The sequence below is a fragment of the Sebastes umbrosus genome, chromosome 5, assembly GCF_015220745.1.
Source record: "Sebastes umbrosus isolate fSebUmb1 chromosome 5, fSebUmb1.pri, whole genome shotgun sequence".
Taxonomy (NCBI): Eukaryota; Metazoa; Chordata; class Actinopteri; order Perciformes; family Sebastidae; genus Sebastes; species Sebastes umbrosus.
In genome coordinates this window covers 20765254-20787615 of record NC_051273.1, presented here as the reverse complement: position 1 = coordinate 20787615, position 22362 = coordinate 20765254, and the positions used below count along the sequence as shown (strand labels likewise).

General features: G+C 41.9%; 1 protein-coding gene across 15 annotated transcripts in view; it reads left to right on the top strand.

The window, feature by feature from the left end:
• Positions 1 to 22362, top strand: part of celf5a (cugbp, Elav-like family member 5a) — a 253865-nt gene that overhangs the window by 184428 nt on the left and 47075 nt on the right. For 12 of the 15 annotated variants that reach the window (XM_037769148.1, XM_037769147.1, XM_037769142.1 and 9 more), the window contains exon 4: positions 21331 to 21459. In XM_037769148.1, coding sequence (XP_037625076.1) covers positions 21331 to 21459 — 129 coding nt within the window. The remainder of the gene's footprint in view (positions 1 to 21330; positions 21460 to 22362) is intronic. The other 3 variants (XM_037769149.1, XM_037769138.1, XM_037769151.1) reach the window with 1 other exon arrangement.

Sequence of the window (22362 nt, the reverse complement as noted above, 5' to 3'; positions counted from 1 at the left end):
GAAAACGGTTATTTTTACCAAAGATTATTACTGTACAAAAGCAGCTCTTGCAGCGCGAACGTGAACATTTTTAAGATTTGTTTTTATCAAACCAGAGTTTTAAACGCCATCCGTGCTTCTGCTTAACATTTTGAACTTATTCATATCATAATGTTTGTCCTTCCTAGATTAAGTGTATTTTCAACAAGTGTTTGTGGAAACATGCAGGTTTGAAAAGCCTATTTTTTATCCAATAAGAGTTTGTTTATAATGTATCCTTGAGTAAAGTTGGCACATTGCCTCTCACACTTCCCTGTGGGTTGGTGGATTAACCATAAAAGCACTTCAAGATTTAATTATAGGGAACAGAGAAATGCTTGTTCAGTGCTGAATAAACTAAAAAAACTAACAGTTTTTGGTCTGAGATATTTACCTCATGGTAAAGTTTAAAAATAACCGCTGGAGAAAATGTTGTAATAATACCTGGTGAATTATTGTTAATAACATATTGTTGTCACTTTTAGCCCTACATTTGATTCAAAATAATAATAAAAAATCAACTGTAAAGGTTGAATCCTAACAATGAGCTGCTGCTACAGAAATGTCTCGTCTTCTAACAAGTGATGTACTGTACACGTCTATTCACTGTTTGTCTCTGACAGCGTTTCGACCTGGGTTTTTCTATTTGGCCATTTATAGCATGGTGCGCTGAATCCAGTATCGTAGCAACAGTAACTATGGGAATAGAAACCTGTGGAGAGGTCAATGTGATGGCCTCCACTTGGCCTCTTTGTACAAAGGCTTGCACATTGATTTTTCTAATTCACAGCATCTATAACCACCTCCGCCACACAACACCCATCTCCGGATCAGAAACAGGATCAGGTTCAATGCCTTCATTTTTAATTTACCATGAGGCGATATCTTATTAATTGTAGCTAGACTAAAACATTTATTTCATACAGATTTTAATATGAAACATGTTAGGTTGTGGCTGGGACTTACCTGCATCTTGTTCCTTTAACCTGGCAGGAAATATGAAGTCCATCACTCAAAAACTGTAAAACTTATTAAACCTCTTCCCACATTTTTTGCTCAATTGACACCAGATTTGCTACGCTGCATCTTCAGACTGTCCTCCACACACCATCCTGACAGATTTTTAAATTATCAAAAATTTAGCTAAATAAAGCTCCAATGTTCATGAAAATAAATGATAAACTTTTCAGGTCATTTTAGATGTATGGTGGCAAATGTCAGGATTTTTGACATTTTGAATTTTTTCCTCATGTAAACCATGTCAGTCGATGGAAATCAGGCATTATTGAACATCAGTTTGTGACTTATGGACCAATCAATCTTTATTAATTATATTATAATTAATTAGAATTAGTTGTCTTGACGAAGTAAGAAAATTCTCAGAATTTTGTCTCGAAAACTGAATTTGTGACACTAGTTTGAAATCTGCCTTTACATGCAACCCTGGCGATTGCCTAAGTCATAGTGTGAAGTCATATGGTGCCTTCAAATGAAACTCGTGAGCTTGTGTTTACAACATGGGAAGTCACGTAAACAATATGCTTGGCATTCAAGTGGTTAAGGCGTGATAACACCGCTGCTAAGCAACGGCAATATTAACGTTACTGTCGGCGTCTAGAAGCCACAGAGGCTAACAATTTAGCAAGCTAGCAAGTGGGTAACATAATGCAGTAAATTCAAAGGCATAATGACAGAGGAAAAAGATGAGTCGGTTGGGAATATCAACAAAAAACAATATACAAATAAAATTAAAATTGATTAACTTATTATGCACCAAAAAATTAACTGCCATGGCCTCTGCCATTTCTGACAACGTCAACACACACGTCACAACTGGTAAACTCTGAGCTTTCAGAAACTTTCCACCACAAGAGGGGGGCGTTCATATGGACTCTTCTCGTGAACACGTTAAAGACAACCCCATTTGAAGGCACTAATAATGTGAAATAGTAGTTTCCCCTAGTGAGCAGCAAGCTCACCAAGACAGTGACCCCTTTGTCTCTGAGGTTGTGAGTTCGAGACCTGATAGTGGAAGAATGAACATGCTAATGCCTTAAAGGATTAATGATGATGGACCGTCCTATACTACTCATTTGTTTTCCTCCTCTTCCTATTTTTCATGTCCCTCCTCTTCTCCCTCCTTCTTCTTCTTCTTCTTCTTACTCAAAATGCCTATAGCTGCACAGCACCTATAATCTTCTTTCATTTTTGCCACAGACGTCTCTCTGTTACTACTTGTCTGTCTCCTCTCCTTTTCTTTTCCTCCGTGTGTGCATTTGATGTCGGCTTCAGTCCTCGTGGGACAGACTCTCCAGGGACCCTTAATTGACAAGTGTGTACAATAACTAATCAGCGGCAAAGCAACTGCCCTTTAAGATGATGAATTAACTAAACTAATTTCAGATAATCCTTCACCATGCTGGGCCCTCGCTGACAGCGCCAATTGATATTTGAAATGCAGACGCCCCTCCTCTCTGACTTCTGCCAGTCATTCCACTACACACCCGAACCCCCCCCCAGTAAAGGTGGTGTGGTTGATAAACTGCTGATGGAGCTCTGAGAAGATTAAAACAATTTCCTAGCTCGATGTGACAAACACACCCCTCACGTAGAGCTATATACACATAACACACACACGGTGACATTACCTTAAGCATGGACCACAGTTACTAGCATGCATATATGCACAAGCCATTATAAATTAATTTGAAAGGGCAGGGTTAAGTCTAGTGGGCATTTGCTCATAAAAGGTTGATGCCTTATAAGAGGTTTACCAATTTAAATTCTATTTCTGTGTTGACGCCTAACCTCTCCCCCCTAAAGCTCCATAATGTGTTCTGTCAACACGGTCCTCTCCCGCAGATTAACATTGTCAGACAGTTGTAGAGTGAAAAGGACGACATGCTGTTTGCGTAGCAATAGAAGGAACTCTTGACAGATCGACCTGACATCAGCCATCAGTGTGTACCGTAAAAAACAAGCCCAGAATATCTGTAGTACAAAAAAAAAGGATACGTGTTGTGTGAGCGGAATATGTGAAAGGATTGTGGGGAAGAAGGTTTATGTTCTTGATTGAGTTGTTCTGCAGGTGTCTAATTGCCAGCGTTTCTCTCTCATTACATCACTTCTATTGTGTGATTAAGTAGTCTTGTGAAGGTTGTCGGGGAGAATGGAGCAGAATACTGGTTCTTTGATTATAACTATCACCGGACTGGGAATTGACAGCCAGCAGGTTTCTCCATCAACTCAACTGAAAATATGTTGCACTTTTTTGAGCGTTTGTTACATGTGGCTTTGTAATAATACGTTTGTGTTGCCTCACTCTGTAGCTCGTGGCAGCGTTAGGTGCGTTTTTGGTGAAACACACATTGGAAATTATCATCATTATCAATTATCAATTATTATAGTTAGTTTCTATTTTTATTAATTTCATGTAATTTTTTCTCCAAAATAAAATTTTCATGCACACATATGGAAGAAGTCACCTTGATATTGTGTTTTTATGCTACTCTACCTAGCTATGTATGTGTGCTCATTCCCAGGGCCATTGGTAAAGCTGTCTGGATGTAAAGGAAAACGTAGCTAAGAGAGCTAACATAAAGTAGTTGTTCAGCCTGGTAGTTAGCAGCTACAATATTTTAGCGTTCCTCTGGCAGCATCACATTGTGTACCAGGAAAACAAAAATACTTTCCATAGTGTTTGGACATTTGTCTACTTGTGCTGAGTACTTACTAACTCCACATCATGGGGGCTGCTGTTTTTTGTTTCACCAATGACTGAATGTCACTTTTTTTTCTGTATCTGTTTAGAAGTGTGTGTGTGTGTGTGTGTGTGTGTGTGTGTGTGTGTGGTCAGTCAGGGAAGCAGCCCTGTCACTAGAGGCAACAGGATAAAGAGGAGGAGAGGGTCCGCAGGCAGCAGTGTACAGGGAGCCACTGTCCCCCTCTCCCCTGCATGCATTTTTCATCGCACGCTCCCTTTTTTTTTACACTATTTAGCTTTTCCCTCCCCTCTAAACTTCCATGTGGTGCGTGCTGACTTGGCATTTCTCAGCATTGCACACGAAGCCCTCTGGTGCTCTGTGTCTCAGAGTTGGAGCATGTCCGTTTGTGTGCCAGCGTTTGTGTGTTTGTGTGTGTCCATGCGTGCATACATGTGAATATTGGGGACGTTGTGCTCGCTCATCCTCCCCCACTCCTCACACACTCGCATCACACTGTATGTGATCCCACAGTCCCATAGGCAAGAGAGAGAGAGCTCTTACGTGAAGTCCATTTAGACAGTTGGCAGCACCCACACTACAAAATAGTTGAGACTCCCTGCATAGAAAGGATCATCTTAAATTATTCTGAGCTGAAATTCAAATTTCATTTTGTTTTGGCCCTAAGCAACGGGCAAAACTGCCTGGGTGAGATCAGTAAAGGTCAGGGGGAATTAAAATGCTTACTGTAAGGTTTGTCAGAGAGAGAGAGAGAGAGAGAGAGAGAGCGAGCAAGGAAGAGATAGAAAGCCAGAGGAAAAGGCCATCTGCCTGATAGTTTAGTCTAAGTTGCTGAGAGAAATAAGTCACCCTTTTTTGCAGTCTAATGCTATTAGGTATTAGCTTGACAGGTCCAAATTCCTCCATTCCCTCATATCTATCATATTCCAAGATATAGATTGCATTTATACGTTCTGCATGCAGAATGGAGCCTCACGGTTCACAAGTTTTATCAACAGACAGCGTGCGCTTTGCAATACATTTTCTATGCATGCCAGGACACTAGATGATTTGCAATGACAATAAACAAATCCAATAAATCTGATGCATGAAGTAAAACAGCAATGCGAAAATGTAACTGACATCCGATGAAGAATTCCACCCTCCCCTCTTGATGATTTGTTCAATATATAGATATTTGTTTCATTACATATCAAGCAAAAATGTCTTGGAAATGAAAACAAATGGGCTGTCAGGAAGATCGGGGTGGAGGAGAGAGACAAAGAGAGACAGAGCAGTGAGTGTGTGCGTGTGAGATAGAGAATATTGTGGGGGTCATTTTTGCTACAACACACATGCACGTTGTTTGTATCTGTTCTTATACGTCTCTGTCTTTTCTTACAAACTACTGCAGATGGATGATATTTAGCCTGGTGTCAGAGACACATGTTATCAAGTTTGTATTAATAATCATAGTAAGTTGTGTTAAGAATAAGGATGTTCCTAATGACAAATTACCCTGACATTCAAATGCAAGTTTAAACTTAGACTGAATAGTCTAAAAGTAAGAAAACACTCAAAATTGAGCACAATTTAATTTAATTTTATTATAAGATAGGGATGGGTCATGATTTTTAGAGGAGTCATTCAATTATAAAAATCTGATAGTTTATACAACTATCATCTTATCATCTTGTCTTAAAATGTATTTTTTTCACTTTTTATACCTCCGCAGGCGCCATCTGGTTACTACCAGGACGCCTGTAAAACGTGTGTGGCACATTAAGCTCGGCTCATTTCCGTCAGCGCATTTGTTTGTGTGTGCACGGTGAATCTAAAACCTCTATCTATCTCGATATCCTTTTTCCAAAATGATTATGAACACAGACACTGAGCAAAGGGGCCCCAAAGAGCCCTTTGAAAAAATATATACAAATATGTACAATATGAAATGACATTTTCAGTTATCCCCCCCACAACATATGAGTGCTTATTTTAGCCAATGAACACACTCAGCTCAGACATCAGTGCGCAGTTCTGGCTTACTTTGCACCTGCGAGGGATGATTCAAGGAAGCCAATTTGGTTGTCGATGGCAGAGCTTCATAACAGTTTCCACAACAAAATTGAAAATGCATTTATCCAAGCAGGGTAGAAGAAATCAAATAGGAAGAGGAGAGCAAATTGTCAAAGATTGCATATTGTTTCTCTTCTCTACAGTGGAAAATTCTAGCAAAAGTGCTACAAAAGAACAACCTGCTGCTAGCACACGTGACATTGCTTCATCCAGGAAAGTTAATGATGATGGCGACACTTCTTTCCCCTGTGATAATGACACTGACAAAACCTGGTCTGTTCCCACATTATTAATCAAAAGGCAATGCTCTGAAAAACACTACATTTTTCAACAGCGAGTAGGTCAAGTCAGGTTTTTATGTCAGGAACCTGAAGGAAAGCAATATATTGTTAATTCAGTGACAGTGGAAGATGCCCTCAGTATGTTGTTTCTCACAGGTGTAATATAGAAGATGTGTTGCGGAAACCTTTGCAGCAGTTCATTCGTTCAGCAGTGCAGGGCTCTGTGAACATATGTGATATAACTAGATCTGATCGTTCAGACAAGTAGGGATAAAAAAGTGAGAATAGAGGGTTATGGAGCAACGTACGCATGTTTGCCTTAGGCCCCCCGTAACACTACGGCTGTCCTGGATTATGAAATGCTTTCAGTAGAATCACATCCTCTATAAAAGTGCTGATTGACCTTCTAGCCTAATTAAAGTGCACCATCGCCAATAGAGAGCAGATAAGACAGCTTGGCTGTCAGTGTGACTGACAGGGTTAGGCTCTCCCCCTGCAGTCACATCAGCACTACAGAGGCCATGCATACAAAAAGCACAAGACAGCACACAGAGCGGGAAAAAGCTCTAAGTTTAGCATCTCGCCCGCTATCAAGAATCAGCTCAAACTAATAATATGGAAATGGTAAAATATAAGAGTACACCAGTGACATGCTTTAGGGCTTATGTATTTATTTATGTATTTGCAACTTTACCTCATGCAGCATTTCCCCCATCTCATAACTGTTAACACTGCAGTTTTTTTTCAGAGTAAAGAGACGCTCTGCACTGAACTGGAGTATATGCAAAATGAAGCCGCTGCCTGGTGTCACATGTATAGAGCAAATCTGAATCCACTTTCTCCGAGGTCTCTGTAGGTCTAGGCAGGTGAGTGCTCGAGCGCACCCTATATTCCCCCGCAGCTCTCACACTTCTGGCCGGGGAAAGCTGACATGCAGGGTGGCCTGTAAGCCTCTTTTGTCCATGTGCAGCAAAGTCATCTGCCAGCTCAGTTGCTCTTGCAGACAAAGCTTCAGAGAGATAGCCCATATTCTGGTACATCCTCACTCTCTCTTGAGCTGGAGTTGGGCATGGCCCCTCGCTCTCTATCTCCTAAGCCTCCTCCCTTTCATTTCTTTCTCTCTCTCTCTCTCTGTCATGTGCACATCTACCCTTTACATATTCTCATCATCTTTACTACATCATTAGTTTGCTGTTCTTGAGCGTTAATACTGTAACCTTTAGGTATTATCTTACCAGTGGCGGCTGGTGACTGGTGAAAATTGGGGAGGACATGAGGAAAATCACCCCACGGTGTCATGTTATTTTATTTAGTTATTTCTCTTATTTTGCACTTGCACCGCACTGTTATGTATGGGCTCAATGCTGCTTTATATATGGGCTCTTATGTTCCTAATGTTTATATGTCATATAGGGGGGAATATACCTACATGGGATTTTGATTTTTTAATCTGTAAATCTTTAAATCTGGAAAGAATTTTGCGCATAAATTTGACACGTGTTGTATAAATTATTATCAATATTATTATTATTATTATTACTGCACTAGTTAGCTACTTATCTAAACTTTCTTATGTAAAATGAAAAATTAAACAGTAAAACAATGGCTTATAAGATTTATTAAAAACAATCACTGCAGCCTCAGGATGAAAATGAGTGTAATGGATCCGTAATGTGTCACTAGAAGCCTGTCTGTAAACTGCTGCCCGGGGTGCAGCAGCACGTCAGGCCGTAGCGCTGCTGTGGGTCCAGCACGGACAGCTGACGGCAAGGCCCGAGCAGCGAACTCCAAGCGGAGCTCTCTCCATCCACTCCCCATGCGGGGTCCGACTCCTGCCGTGCGCTCCAGGCAGCCTTGGCCCTCGCTCAGCTGTCCAGGCTGACCCACAGCGGGACTACGGTAGCGTGCAGCGACCCGACGTGCTGTTCCACTCCGGAACTGGATCCCGGTATGGGCGACAGACTGCTGCCCGAGTACGTCAGGGCTGCTAAAACAAGCTAACTTTTGCGTTAGCTAACACAAGTAGCTTTCCACCGATAAATAAATAGGATTTGATTTGTTATGTTTTTAAAAGTAGTTCACGATTTGTACGTTATAATTTATTTCCTAATACGCTGCTGTATGATACTTTACTGCCAGTTCATCACGTACCATACAGTGGTAGAGATTGAAGATGACATTTGGAAATCATCATTGAACCGACGCGATGTCAATCATGTATTCTGCTGGTTGTTGATTGGTAATGAGCCAAGGGTGGATGTCCGCCATTGAAGCGTCATTTTGCGTGTTTTGGCCAATCACAGATGAGCATGAAAAAAGTTAAATCCATTGAATTGATAGAAGAGGTCCCGCCTCAAGGGAGGACAGCACCAGCCCGTCCTCCCTTTCCTGCCCTGCAGGTGTCGCTGTTGACGCATTTTAATTCAAATTTAAATAATGGATTTTTTCCAAAGAAGAGAGAAAAAAATATTATATAAATGACACTGAGATTTGGTAATTATCCATTTCAACCAATTACTCTTTTATATTCTGATCTCTCTCTTGTCTCTCAAAACATTAGAGGAGGAGCAACCTCCTCTGCCTCTATGGACCAGCCTCTACTGTATCTTTAACTCTTTCTATTGTCTTTTCTCAGATAGAGGTTTTTGTTCCAGCGTGGGTTTATATTTTCTGATATTGCAGAGGTGAGGAGGTGAGAGGATATTGGTATTGTACTCTATATTTAACACAATAAGATCAGGGGGGCAGGATATCACATGGGGCTCAGGTTAGCTCAGTGTGTAATGAAGTTTGTTGTCTCTTGCTGTAGTCAATTTTGTCCTTCCAAATGAGAAAAAAAAGGTAATTACTTGAGAGCAACCATGAAGGCTAATGAGTTACCATGAAGGTAACTCATTAGCCATCCAAGATAATCACAAGGTAATATGAGAGAAAGAGGAGAGAGGTGGCGATGGTGAGGCAGAAGGACAGGGACAAACATGGGCGACCAGACAAAAAGAGAGGAAAAAATATGTCAGAGAGATGATTCAAGAAAGAGCAACTCTACTGTAAGGAAGAGGAAGGAAGGAGAGAAACCGTGCCGTGTAGGAGAAGGGAGGTGGGGGTTGGTTGAGGGGGCTGGCCGAGGGGGTGTGTCCAACATTACCCTCATGAATCAGTGTCAGTGGAGCGATGAGAAAATAATTAAGAAACAGGCTAGCGCTGTGTTAAATACTGCCAAAGGTAAAAGGCCCATTCTACTGTATAGAAACACAATCTGGACGGGGAAGAAGAATGGCAATAAATGGGATAGAGGAAAATGGGGGAGAGAAAATCCATATCATAACGGATGCCAAAGTGCCCTTCAGATGGCATTATGAAGGGAGACAATATAAATAGCGCTGCCATATTGTAAATGTTTATATACAGTAGCTACGTATACACGTTGCACAGCAGTTTCAGGATTTATGACCGCAGCCGTAATACACTGAATTTGACACAAGGCTGTGAGTAATATTTCACATTTGTTATCATATTGAGTGTAAATTTGCTGAGACGTATATGGTGGAGATAAAATATTTTAAGCAATTTCTCCTTCTATTCTTCTCTGTTCTGTCCTGAGGGTGGTGGGAGGGGGGGGAGCTGACGTCTGGGCTTCGAGCTGACTGAAACTGTACAGACAGAGAGAGAGAAAGGAGCACACCAACGCCAACAGTTATACTCACCATGGGCGCCGGAAGTAGTGGGGCCAAGAGGCCATTGGCCCCTTACTTTACGGCTCTGTCCCACGTTCTTTTTAAGTCGCAAATCGCCGTATCCCCGCAAATGCCCCTTTATTGCAACGCAGTAAAAAGACGTTTCAATCATTCCCGTCCAGTCCGTGCATGTCAAGATTAGAGGGTGTCAGAAGTGTTTTTTACTCTACAGATACGCTCTCATTTTAATCTGTGCAGCAGCTGACGACTCTGTGCACGGCTCCGTCTCCGCTGTGTCTCACGTATCCGCTAACTGAACAGCAGCATTTATTTACGCTTCAAGTAGGGGTGTAACGATACGGTTTTACAACGATACGATACGTATCGCTTTCCATGGTTCCGATACGATTCAAGGACGATAATTGACTCATCTAGAGCGATCCAAAAATTCAATAAGTGAGACTGTGAAATGAATACCTGGATACTGGACAGTGCTTGTATTTCTTGTAAGGGAATCAGGGATAAATTGATTATGGATATAAACAAGTAAACACAACGATTAATGGCAAATAGTGCAAGAGTTACCTGGGCGTTTCGGTGTTAGCAACCCCATGGCGTCTCAGTAGGTGCGTGGAAAGAAGGTCGTGTTGCCGTTGTATTTTATCTGGCCTTTGCATATTCCGCAAACAGCAAGCGTTTTTTTTTTTTTTGTCAGGACTGAGTGACGCTGCACTCTCCAAGGGGTACGCTCACTGGATGCTTGTTGCTGGATGTACAGCACCGCTCTAGATAGGCTAACATGTGTGTAGCGACGGCCCACATTTCCCATCATGCAGTGCTGGACTGAGAATTGTGTTAAGTTTGCTGTTTTATATTCCAAAATGCAAACTTGTTGTTAGTGTTAATTTGTAATGTGTCTGTTCAGAACATGGTTGTTTATGTTGGTAATCACATTTTTTGTGATGGTTTATAGTTTTGACCATTAGTGAGGTGACATTGTAACATTTCTTGTGACATTTTACTGCGCATTTTCTTACATGGCCCCCCATCTTCTTAAGTGAATCCGGCGTGGCTGATACTCACACACCTCAAAGGTTTTACATGGAGCATTTAGGGAAGTCAGAAGACTGTAATTGTATGTTCAAGGCTTCCAGCAGGGCCGAGATGCAGCTGAAATCCCCCAGCCAGCAGCGTAGAACAGAGCAGCCATTAGATTGCACTGATGCATCAAATCGGTGAAGCTCTTTGGAGAATATTGAGTGACACACAGGAAGTCCTCTGTGTGTGCTTTATGCGCATTTTGTGTTTTTATATGTACGTACGAACGTGTGTGCGCGTACAGATGTGTGGGTGAGTCTTTTTAGGTGTCATATACAATATCCATCATCCTTTCTGCCAGCGGCACAGAGAGAATTCATGATCACTGGTCTCCAAATCCCCTCTGAGATGGAATCGACTCGGTTGGCGTGCGTGGAGGAAATGTGTACGGTTGGAATGCAGAAGCTATCTTCCCGTGAGGCTCCTGTTCAGTAACACATTATAGTTTGATCTCGAGCTCTCTGGCCTGACTAATACGCTATAGGGCTTGTGATGCAACAGTTACCAACCGCAACCTCCCACTGCAGTGATGTTTGTTTGTGCCTTCGACGCCCCTTGATACCGTATATTTGTATGTATGCAGCACATCATGTTCTCTATACGTATGTGTGCCTGTTGATACTTGTGTTTGCAAGCTGTTCCGTTCCTGTGACAGCCTGTATGCGAGTGTGCCCGCATGTTGACAGTGTTTATGCGTATTTTAGCAACCTTGTGTCAGTGTGCTTATGTGTGCTTACTTACACGTATGTGAAAGCAGTGAAGCCTAATCCATCCCAGAGGGGTGCTTAGTGAAGGATGTGCTGTTTCTGCAGCATGGCTATCAAGGCCCTGCACGCAGCGCTCTATGGCATTTTTACTGATGGCTTTTATGAGTCGCGGCCAAGCTGCCAATGAGCAGCCTTGACACCAAAATGATGAAACTATGACATGAAATCAAGCCGGGTGTCAGCATAGGTGCTGCTGGAGGTAAAAGAAGCAGGTCCCTGTAGCTTTTGTTAACCCTCGGAGACCCAACTTCACTGTCTTTCAGAGGCTGTAGCAGGTTCAGTTTCAGAGCTAGAGTGAAGGTACAGATATATGAATCTAGAAAAACCTAAGGAATATATTGGTACCAGCCATGTCATACTAGCTTGTTGGGAAGGAAAATGAATAACTCTCCAAAGTCCCTTGACTTCTGACCTCAAGATATGTGAATAAAAATGGGTTCAATTGGTACTCACAGGTCTTGCCTTTACAGACCTGCCTACTTTATGATAATCACATGCAGTTTTTTGAGTATTGAGTGTTATTTTCCCCTATTCTAAAAATGATGTATTTGAATATTTCTGCATACTGGGGTCCCTAAACAATCTTGAAATTACAAAAATGGTCTATCACTGTAAAGATGAGACTCTTGTGGATCCAATGAGCCCAACTGTATCCATGTGTGATAATGTTAGTCCCCATAGTAACCATTTCATTGTATTGAGACCGTTTTTTGAAACTTGACCTCACTGTATAAAATTACCTATTGTGACCTGTAGGATAATCACAGCCTCATGAAACCTTACAGCCACAAACTAGAGACCTAGAGCATTCAGAGGATGGATGGCTTTCCTATCTAGATTGACAATAAGGGGGTTGCTGAGCAGTTTCCACAAAAAAAGTGCTCCTCATCCAATCGCCGAAAAATGCAATTCTTGCAGAAATCTCAAAAGTTTTTGATACCAAATCACAGCATGGATTTTTCTATGGTATTCCTCAAGGTCTTGGTGTCTTAATGTGGTATTTTGGAGGGATTATTGATCATTTTTATCAACTCTCGAGTGGTAAAAAAATGGTTAAATTTAGCTCCAAATCTGTGTAACAAATGGTATCAACCCAAAGAATTGCTACAACAACTTATGAGACATAATAGAGCATGGGAATGGCCATCATATACTTCTATCATAATGTTCTTAGCCCTTATACACATTCACAATTTATTTCATGTTTATTTCTGACTAATGACTAGAACAATTTGACACACAGTGCTGAGCTGCATCTCAAATTAATCTTCCGGTTCCCAGCTTTCAGATGATGTACACCACTTCTATGTGACATCTACTGCTGACCTGCTCTCTCCCCCTTGAGACCCCCTGTACCGCTTTAAAAAAGACAATAACCGGTCTATTGTGGGTCTCGGAGGGTTAAAGGGAACATGACTAAATGGAATTATAGACTGCAGAACATGGCTGTTGACTTTACGGGCAACCTTGGCAGGCATCACAATGAAATATAGTATGTTTAACATTCATATATGATTAAATGTCGGTTCAGTCTCTGTAATTCTCTTTGCATTCATATTTGTTTCTATAGAAGTCCATATTGCGTTGCTTTGGTGTTGAAATTGCTGATGGCGTTTTGGTGTAGAACTACAGTATTGTTTTCTTTGTGCTGCTGTTTCCAAGCAACATCTCCGAAGCTGTGAGGGAAACAGCACTAATAAGCTTCCTCATTAGGGCCGGTGCATGGTAGGCCTTATACGGTTTGTGCTGTCAACTCTGTGCGTTAGCATGCAAACTTCAAAAGACAGCTGCAAATACAAACGCATACACACAGGAGCGCTAATTTACTTTAGAAATTGGTAAACAAATTATTCCATCAACCCACATTTCTTCCTCAGTCGAAGGTGTGCTGGTGGAACCTACTAACTCCGTCTGAAGTGGCTCCAGCGTTATGACAAACTACACGGCCGTCCTCTCTATAACGCAGCACATAAAAGGCTCATTATTCAGGAGTTAATTTGGCGGGGTTTTCTCACCCTGAGGCTGTGCCAAACGTCAGACTCCCTCCCTCTCCTACTTCTACCACTGATCCCTTACTGTACGCAGGATGCAAAGGACGCCCTTAGCACACCTATACACAAAAGGGCAAACGTACACAACTGTGCATGCACACACACATCTCATTAATGCAAACACAACCCTAGTTAGATCCCTATATGTAATAAATTGGATTAAATTCCACTGGCTAAGCACTGTGATCTCTTAGGGTTAATTAATTTAATTCCATTCTGTCTGTGTTTTTTATGCTTGAGCACATGCTGACACTGTTATTGTGTGGCATCCTGCTCATTGGAGAAGTATAATAGGCTCGTGAAGGAGGGAGAGGAAGCCACAACGTTTGGTATTCCGGCTACAAAGTGATTTCGATTCTTTCTTCCTTTCCTTTGACAAGGAAGTACGCTACAGTAGCTAGCTCTAATACGCTGGATCCTTCCCCTCCTCGCAGCCTCTCTGCAGCTCTTATCTTCCCCGCCAAATGAGAAAAACCTGGATGGCTTCTCAGGGCCCCTGTTTCTGCCTGGATGCTATCTCATTTGGTTTTAATATATTTATCCATTCATTATTGTTCCCTTTTATCGGCCTGCTAATATTGTTCATAATTTGTCCTTATCTCCGAGCCTGACAGTCAAATTTACACTCCGGCTCAGCAGACAGATGGAGAAATGACCCTTCTCCAACCCCTCCTTCCCTAACTCCTCTCCTCCCTTCATTCCTCGCCTCCTCCTCTCCAAACTCCAATGAAACATGACTGACAGCCCGCTGTATAAGTAGTTGTCATAGCAACCTCCCCATCCTTCTGACAAGTGCTTTTTCTCTATCGCACCCTCTCTCCCTCTCTGTCACAATATCTCTCTCCCGCCTTCTACTCCCTTGCTGTTGCAACGATTGAGAAAGAGACAGACAGAGAAGGGGAATTTGAAAACCAGAGAGCACCTAAGGCATTTTCCTTCCCCCGCATCACCCCATTCCCATCCCTCCCCCTCGCTCAGTCTCCTCCCACCCTTCCCTTGCCTCACCCTCCCCACCCCTGACAATGATTTACCAACTCCAATGGTGCACCTCTTTCATCCATCCTGGCTTATCAAGGACTGCAGGACTGTATGCACGTCAACTTACAGTCTCTCCTCCTCTCTCTCTCTCTCTCTCTCTCTCTCATTCCTCCTCTACATCTGCTTCCTCCTAGCTCTCTCCTTTTCTTTCTCTCTCTTGTTGCTCCAAAAACTCCAGCTCGGCCCCATTGCTATTCAATAAGTCTCATTTCACTGTCAAAATCCCTCAGCAGTCTGCAGCGTAATCATGGAGCATACAGTAATAAGTCTCCCGGACTGTGCAGCAGAAAGTATATGCTGTGTATGCTGTGTGGACAGGAGATCCTTCAAACTCCTTGCGGAAATAAACATTATGTAACAGAAGAAGGTATTGTGCAGAGCACATTTACAGGGAGGGAATTACAGTTGTATTGTTTGTCATGCGCGTGCTGTAATGGTCAGACTACAGCATTAAGATGTGAAATATTACTGATATAAGTTGCTTTTGCACAGGCTTCACACAAGGCCAATGCACTCATACTGAAAAGCTTCTATTGATTAGAAAAGGGTCCAAATGGACGCAGTAATCTTCAGTATGTATAACCAGGCTGCACACTGCCATTTCATTATTCCAGAGTTTAATTTCCAATGCATTTATTCCAAACAAGCATCTGTTTAGTAACTCAGAGTAAATTAAACATGATGGGGGGTGAATTCCAGGATAGCGGCTGTGTGTCACAATGAAGTTGCATACAGTACCCTGCCACAGTGAGCTGTAAATGCATCTTAATGCCAGCATGCTGCACCGTTTTCACAGTTAAGTTGCTGGTGGTTATTAGACCCCTGAATTGTTTAGGCAATGACATTTCACTGTTAACACTATAGCGCTCTAATTTAGGATGCTATTCATGCTCACTAGGCCCTGTTACAATGTAAGCAAGAAAAAAAACAACTCATAATTTCTTGTCTTATTTTGTATTCATCTATACAGTAGCAGCCATTTACCACAGGTGAGTAGCTGGAACAGAGAGATGACTCAGCCGTTTTTTTCTGAAGGCTGCGAAAGAGAGAAAGAGCCATCCAAAACAGCGTTTGCTGCTAATCATGTTTTAACCTCTCAGCTTTACAGAATGCTTCAGGGTTGCGTGTGACTGACAGTTCAATTCACTGAGCTAAAAACATGATTCAATCAGAAACGTTCTTTTCATGACTTCCTCTTAATTATGTTAAAACACAGTTGATTTTGTCTTCATGGTCCAGCTCCAAGTAGCATCCCTGCCCTGTGAGTAAACCATCTTATATTAGGCAGTAGGAAGAGCTGAAATTGAGTCAAGTTGTTTGATGTTATCTGCACATAACGCAGGATCACATATGTAGCTGTAGTTCTCTGAGTGAGGAGATCTCTTCAACCAGTTAAGGGGTCAATGTCTACTGTAACCTCTATCGGAGGTTGACGTCCTTGCAACAAAGGGGCCAAAACTCCATTAAACATATGTCATGATAGAGATGTTCCGATACTGATTCCGTTACCTGAACTTGTGCAATCGGCCAATACCGAATATTGATCCAATACCAGTGTGATAAAAGATATACAGTATATACTGTAGTTATTATGTAAGGGATAATGTACAGCGAGGCGGTCATTGTTGTGAAAGAATCCCGACAGGGCGATGCTGAATGCGCAGAGGGGTCTGTCACCGCCCTGAAGGGGATTCTTTCACAAAAATGACCCGCTAGCTGTACATTATCCCGCTTATTACACGGCTACTTACTGAAGAAATCAATATTTTGACACAGAAACAGTCCGCCAGAGTCCGACATCAGAACTGCGCCCATAGCAACGGTCTGTTATACATAGCGACAGTCTGTAGTACAGAAATTACAGACCGCCGTGATTGACCAATCAGAATCGAGTATTCAACACAGCCATGTAATAATATCATTTAACAGCTGTTTACTACTGACTATGTATAAATGTAATATGATTACTATCTTTGTTGTATGGCCTGGCTCAGGTTTGTAAAACATGAACAAATACATACAGAGAATGAATGCAATAGAACTTTCTTTTATTATTTAGTTTGTCAAAGAACATAAATAAATGAAGCTAGGAATAAATATCAGTTCTGTATTCTGTTAGCCGTCTCCTCAGTGAACAGCCTGGGTGCTAATTGGTCCTGCAGGGTGCAATATTCACACACCCTACCAGGGTACTGCCACCTCTAGAAACAGAAGCCTTACATACTGTACATATTGCCATTTTACTCGTTGGATATTGCCAAATGGCTGACATTTTCCTCACTCTGATTACCGTTATACTCTCCAATAGCACCGCACTGTTGTTGTTTGCAATCGTTACGTGACAAACTACCTGCAATCAGTTCTTCTTCGCTGCTCTAAAACAGTAGTTGCCAGTGGCAGCCATGACACATCCAGGGCGACAGCACAGTGAAGGTTTTGGAGCAGCGAAGAAGAACTGATTTCTGGTTAAACAAGTTGATTTTCTTTACTCGCCAATACCCAATCTCGAATTTTGGGCAGTATGTGACTCATTTACGATACTGGTATCGGTATCGGAACAACTCTATGTCAGTCTAAAGAATAGCTGTCCTGAAGAAAAGGTCAATATGTTGTAGTTACGTGGTAGTTTACAGTGGGACATGCATCTCGTTGTGTGTGTGTGTGGTCATGGTGGGGGATCTGTCATCTGTAATCCTTTGTGTCAGGGTGTGAGAGGGTATCCTAGTTTGTGCATATCATTTTTTTTCTCTCCCTCTTTTGCTCCTTTTCTTCCCTCCTCTCCTCCCCCCTTCAGATATGTGTAAATGACTGCCTGTGTTTTGCACTCTCTTTGTGTCTGTTTGCACACTGCCTGTGCTGCAGTGTTGTAGATAAATGAGATAATGTTTCTATTGGCGATGAACACAACACCTGAATTCCCAAGGTAGCGTTTTAGTTCAGAGCAGCCACAGCAGAATCCTAGACGGTGGAACAGATCTCCTAGATGATCTGTTTTCATGCGTTGTTAGCTTGTTTTCAAAGCACGCTCACTTCGCAGAACATGCACTCCGTGTCTCTCTCAGCCACAGATGATGAGCTCCTACTAAATGCTACTGTTGTAAATATAAAATTAATATAAAGGCACATCTTTCTTACGTGTGCTCGGATTAGTATCTCTTTCAAATTGTGATGCAAAAAGCCAGGAGACTGAACATGACTCCAGTGCGTAAGGCTTTTGTGTAGCTCACTGTGAACCAGTATTACACACAGGGACGTGATATATAGTGGTCAATAATCCCGTTATACTTGAAGTCTTATAAATATTGTTCCATTCAGCTGGAGGTGACGTTGCCAGTTAGCAATCTTTCAGATGAAGGATGGATGACGTGTCGTATTTTAAGACGCGCCACATGTGAGCTGTTCAGAGCGTGATCGTCAGAGTGCAGCTCATAGGAAATTGATAGGGTCATGCATTAATTCAAAACTTGTCAGATCCCCATCATCTACTTGAAGAAAGGAGTTACAGCCAAAGTAACGGCAGGGGGAACGCAAAGGGCGACTGTTGTTGCATGTAGAGATGTTCCAATACCATTTTTTCGTTCCCGATACCGAGTAACGATCCGATACCAGCGTGATAAAAAAGATTTATTGTATATGTAGTTATTATTATTATCATTATTATTATTATTAACAGCTGTTTACTACTGACCATGTATGGATGTGGTAAGCAAGGCAAAATATTAATGATGCATGAATCTGCACTGGCCTGAGGGGGGGCTTGAAAACATTTTTTTATCAACAAAAGCGAGGCCCTGCAGAAAGGATTTAGGGAACCACTGGACTAGCAAACTTGCCAATACCCGATACCGAATTTTGGGCAGAATCGGACGCATTTCTGATACTGGTATTGGTATCGGAACAACTCCTGTGTGCGGTGTGTGGCTCTCCAGCTGTGTACAGGAGCGTGTATGAGATGTGGTCTGGCGGCGTTCAGGGAAATTTGTGCAGTCCAGCCCGCCCCCCCCCCCACCTCTCCTTGACTCATCTCTCCTCAGAATTTATATTCTCCCTCCAGCAAAAGCAAGGACCATCTTGGCCTTTCATTTTCCAGTTCAGGGCTTTCCTTTTTTTTTGCAGATAAATGCTCTCCAATCCACCCTGACAGATGTCACATTGCATCACTTCCGTTTTGATACATAGCCTCTGATCCTGCCACTTGCAATAAGGAGCCAGCACCAGGGACGCCCCTCCCTAGACAACACTCTGACACGGGTGATTATTTTAAAGGTGCATCAGTGGCGTTGCCGAGTGCCGAAACCCTAGCTGCGCGACCGCGTCCGCGCGCACTCCCTGCCGTGCCCATTGCATGAATGTGGTTATCGGCTTGTGTCTGGGTCAGGGAACGACTACAACACGACACACTCAGTCGTCATCACAGGTCACCCTGATTCTGCAATACCTCTGGCAGCGATTTATACCGCTCTCTAGTCCTGTCTCTCACTCAGTCTCTCCACTGCGACTTCACGGGTCAGAGTTGGAGAAACAATCTGTATAAAGGGAAGGTTTTAGTGCCTCTGATGCCAGCAGAGACTTGCTGCACTGTAGCATTAATCATACAAGGCCAGAGTACATCAGTAAACACAGTGTGTCAGGTCAAGGTAAAGATCAGATCCCAAAGCATTTAACAGGACTCAATAGCATACAGGCTATCTATTGAAAAGTCAGCGTTATTCATGGCATGTCTCCCAGCCTTCGTTGCTCGCAGGAGAGACACGCCATTGTTCACTGGAGAGCATACTGAAATATTTCTCTGGCTACACAAAAAACACTGGATCAGCAGCAATTAGTAGAGTAAGAGAGAGATAAAGAGAGGAAGGGAGGGAGGCAGTTGAAAAAGAATGAGGTTGAAAAATGTAGAATCAGCGGGAGAAAAAGAAAAGCAGAAAAGAGAGAGGGGGGAGAGAGAGAGAGAGATGAATAGAGAGGAAAGAGAGAGAGACCAAGTGGGAGAGTGGTTAAAAGAGAGAGAGAGTTTCCAGCCTGTACAGTGTGGTGTTTAGGAGGTTGGAGCTGCCTGAAGCCCCTGGTGCTTTTAAAGGACCAAAGACTTTCTCATTGTCTTGGGTCTCTGTGTGTGTGTGTGTGTGTGTGTGTGTGTGTGTGTGTGTGTGTGTGTGTGTGTGTGGGTGAAACCTCTTCATTAGTCTTCACATTGCTCTTCCCCCCCCAGCCCCTGACCACTCACTTACCCCCAGCAGCTACAGTATATGTGCTCATATGGGACTAAACCCAGTTATACTAGAGATTAAAATGATCAGTCTTGGAGAAGAGATAATAGAATACGACAGGGCTCCAGACTAACTTTTTGCAGCGGTTGCACTGGTGCGCCCAACTTTTTCATTTAGGTGCACCCAAAAACATTTCACCGCTCCTTTTTGGCGCCGCAGTAATACATTTTAAGTGTTTTGTCAGTTCCCATAGGCCTACACTAGGGATGTCACAATACCAGAAGTTTAGTAGTCAATACCAGTGAAATTCCATGGTTCTCGATACCAATTCGATACCACGATAAAAAACAAAAGTAAAACAATAAATCCCATTTACTTCAACATCCACTCCTTTATTACTGTTTGCATACTGGTTTATGTATTATACAGGTCATAATTTCCTCTCTAGTATCTATTTTATAATGCTGTGAAAACATCCCCTTAGCCCAATACTCATCCTTACTGAATAGAGCCTGAATGCATCATAATGTAAATAAATGGCACCTCCCGTTATAACTAGGTCTTGTCCTGCCAATTTCAACACTGATTTGTCGTTCACAAGGGAAAAAATAGGGTGGGTCCCCTGGGTGCATCGATAGTGAGTTTAACAGTCTGTCTACGGTACCGTCAGGTATCCACATGTTTACACATTACGTTGGTAAAAGAGTAGCGTGACGTAATGTGTGTGTCGCGAGTGTGTGGACGAGTGACAGAGAAAGAGAGATGCAGATCAGCTGTTCGGAGTAGAAAAGAAAAAAGCGGTAAAGATGTCTTTTGTTATAACATGTACAGTGTCTCTCTCACACTGACAATTTTTGTCCAACCCAATTGTGAAAATAATCCGGCGCCTCTGATCAGGATTAGGCATTTTACCAGGGACCAAGGAGACAGGTGGGGGAGCGGTTACCTACACCGACGATGTCGGGTCTGGGCTGGGCCGTTCAGGGCAAAAAAAAACAATCAATAGTTGTCTTCATTTTGAATTACTGGTTGGTTTTATGGTTGTGATCTTTATCGAGGAAGAGTACAGGGTGCGATTTGACACATACACACACACACAGAGAGACAGACCTGCTAAATGTCAGGCGCACCGGTGCGGCCAATGAAAATATTTAGTCGCACTCGACAGATTTTTGGTTGCCTATGCCTATTAATGGTCGCACTCTGGAGCCCTGTACGACTCAAGCCCAACCAGCGCTTAATAAACCAAGGCTCGCTGAAGGTATATCTGTGTTTGCTTCTGTGGAAAAAGAGACTTCTTCTAAATTAAACCCTGTCCCACCAACAATGACGAGGTTTCACTTCTGTATGTTCTCAAATTGGTTTAGTAATTGAGGTCAAAGTTATAATTTAACCTTTTGTCTCGTTGTTTTGTTCCAGAAGACAGGAAGTTGTTTGTTGGGATGCTGAACAAACAACAGACCGAGGAGGATGTTTACCGCCTCTTCGAACCCTACGGAGTCATCGAGGAGTGCACGGTCCTAAGAGGTCCTGACGGAAACAGCAAAGGTAGGAGCGATGATACACTTGTCTGCATTATTTAGGTCACTGACAGAGAAGTGACAGTTTGTGTGAGCGTCTACGTCATGTAAAATGTATGTGACATATGCACCAGATATAGGTCAAATAGCACATAATTGCAAACATTTTTACGCCGCGATGTTTGATGTGCTAGTCGGCTGCAGGCAGTGACAAAAACGTGAAGCCTGATGTGTCAAATACTGTTTGATTGATGTCTGATTTTCATATTAAGGAACTATGAGAGAGGTTAAGTGGATAATTAGTTGGTTTGACTCTCTCCTATTGTTCAGTTTGTAGGGAATTTATAATTTTTTTGTGGCAGCAGACCCTCAAAAATGTAAGTATTTTAAAATCTTGTCATATTTTATAAGGGGATAATGTGTTTTGTCTTTGTCTGAAGACAGACAGGGTAGTTTTGGAGATAAACATATAAAATCCAAAGATAGATAAAGATAAAAAATCCAAAATACATAAAGAAATGTAAAAAGAAATTTGTAAAGAAATGTATAAAGAAAAGAATACAGAAATTAATATATTTGGGGAAATAAATAAGTAGTGAAATGCAAAGCGAGATTGTGCAGAAATAATTAAAGAAATAAATGCATAAATACATAAATAAATACATATATTTACAAATAAAATATCATAAATTAATACAAATAAATACAAAAATAAATAAAAGGGAAAATTAAACAGAAGAGTAAATAAATAAAGGAATTAATACAAAGATGAATAAATAAAGAAGCTAATTAAAACAGAAATATCAATTTATGTCACATTTCTATCAATTAATTGATTGCTACATTTATTTTTAATATTATTTTCTCTACATTTAATGACATATTTATTTATTTATCGAGTCATTTATTTATTCATTTATTTTTGATTTCA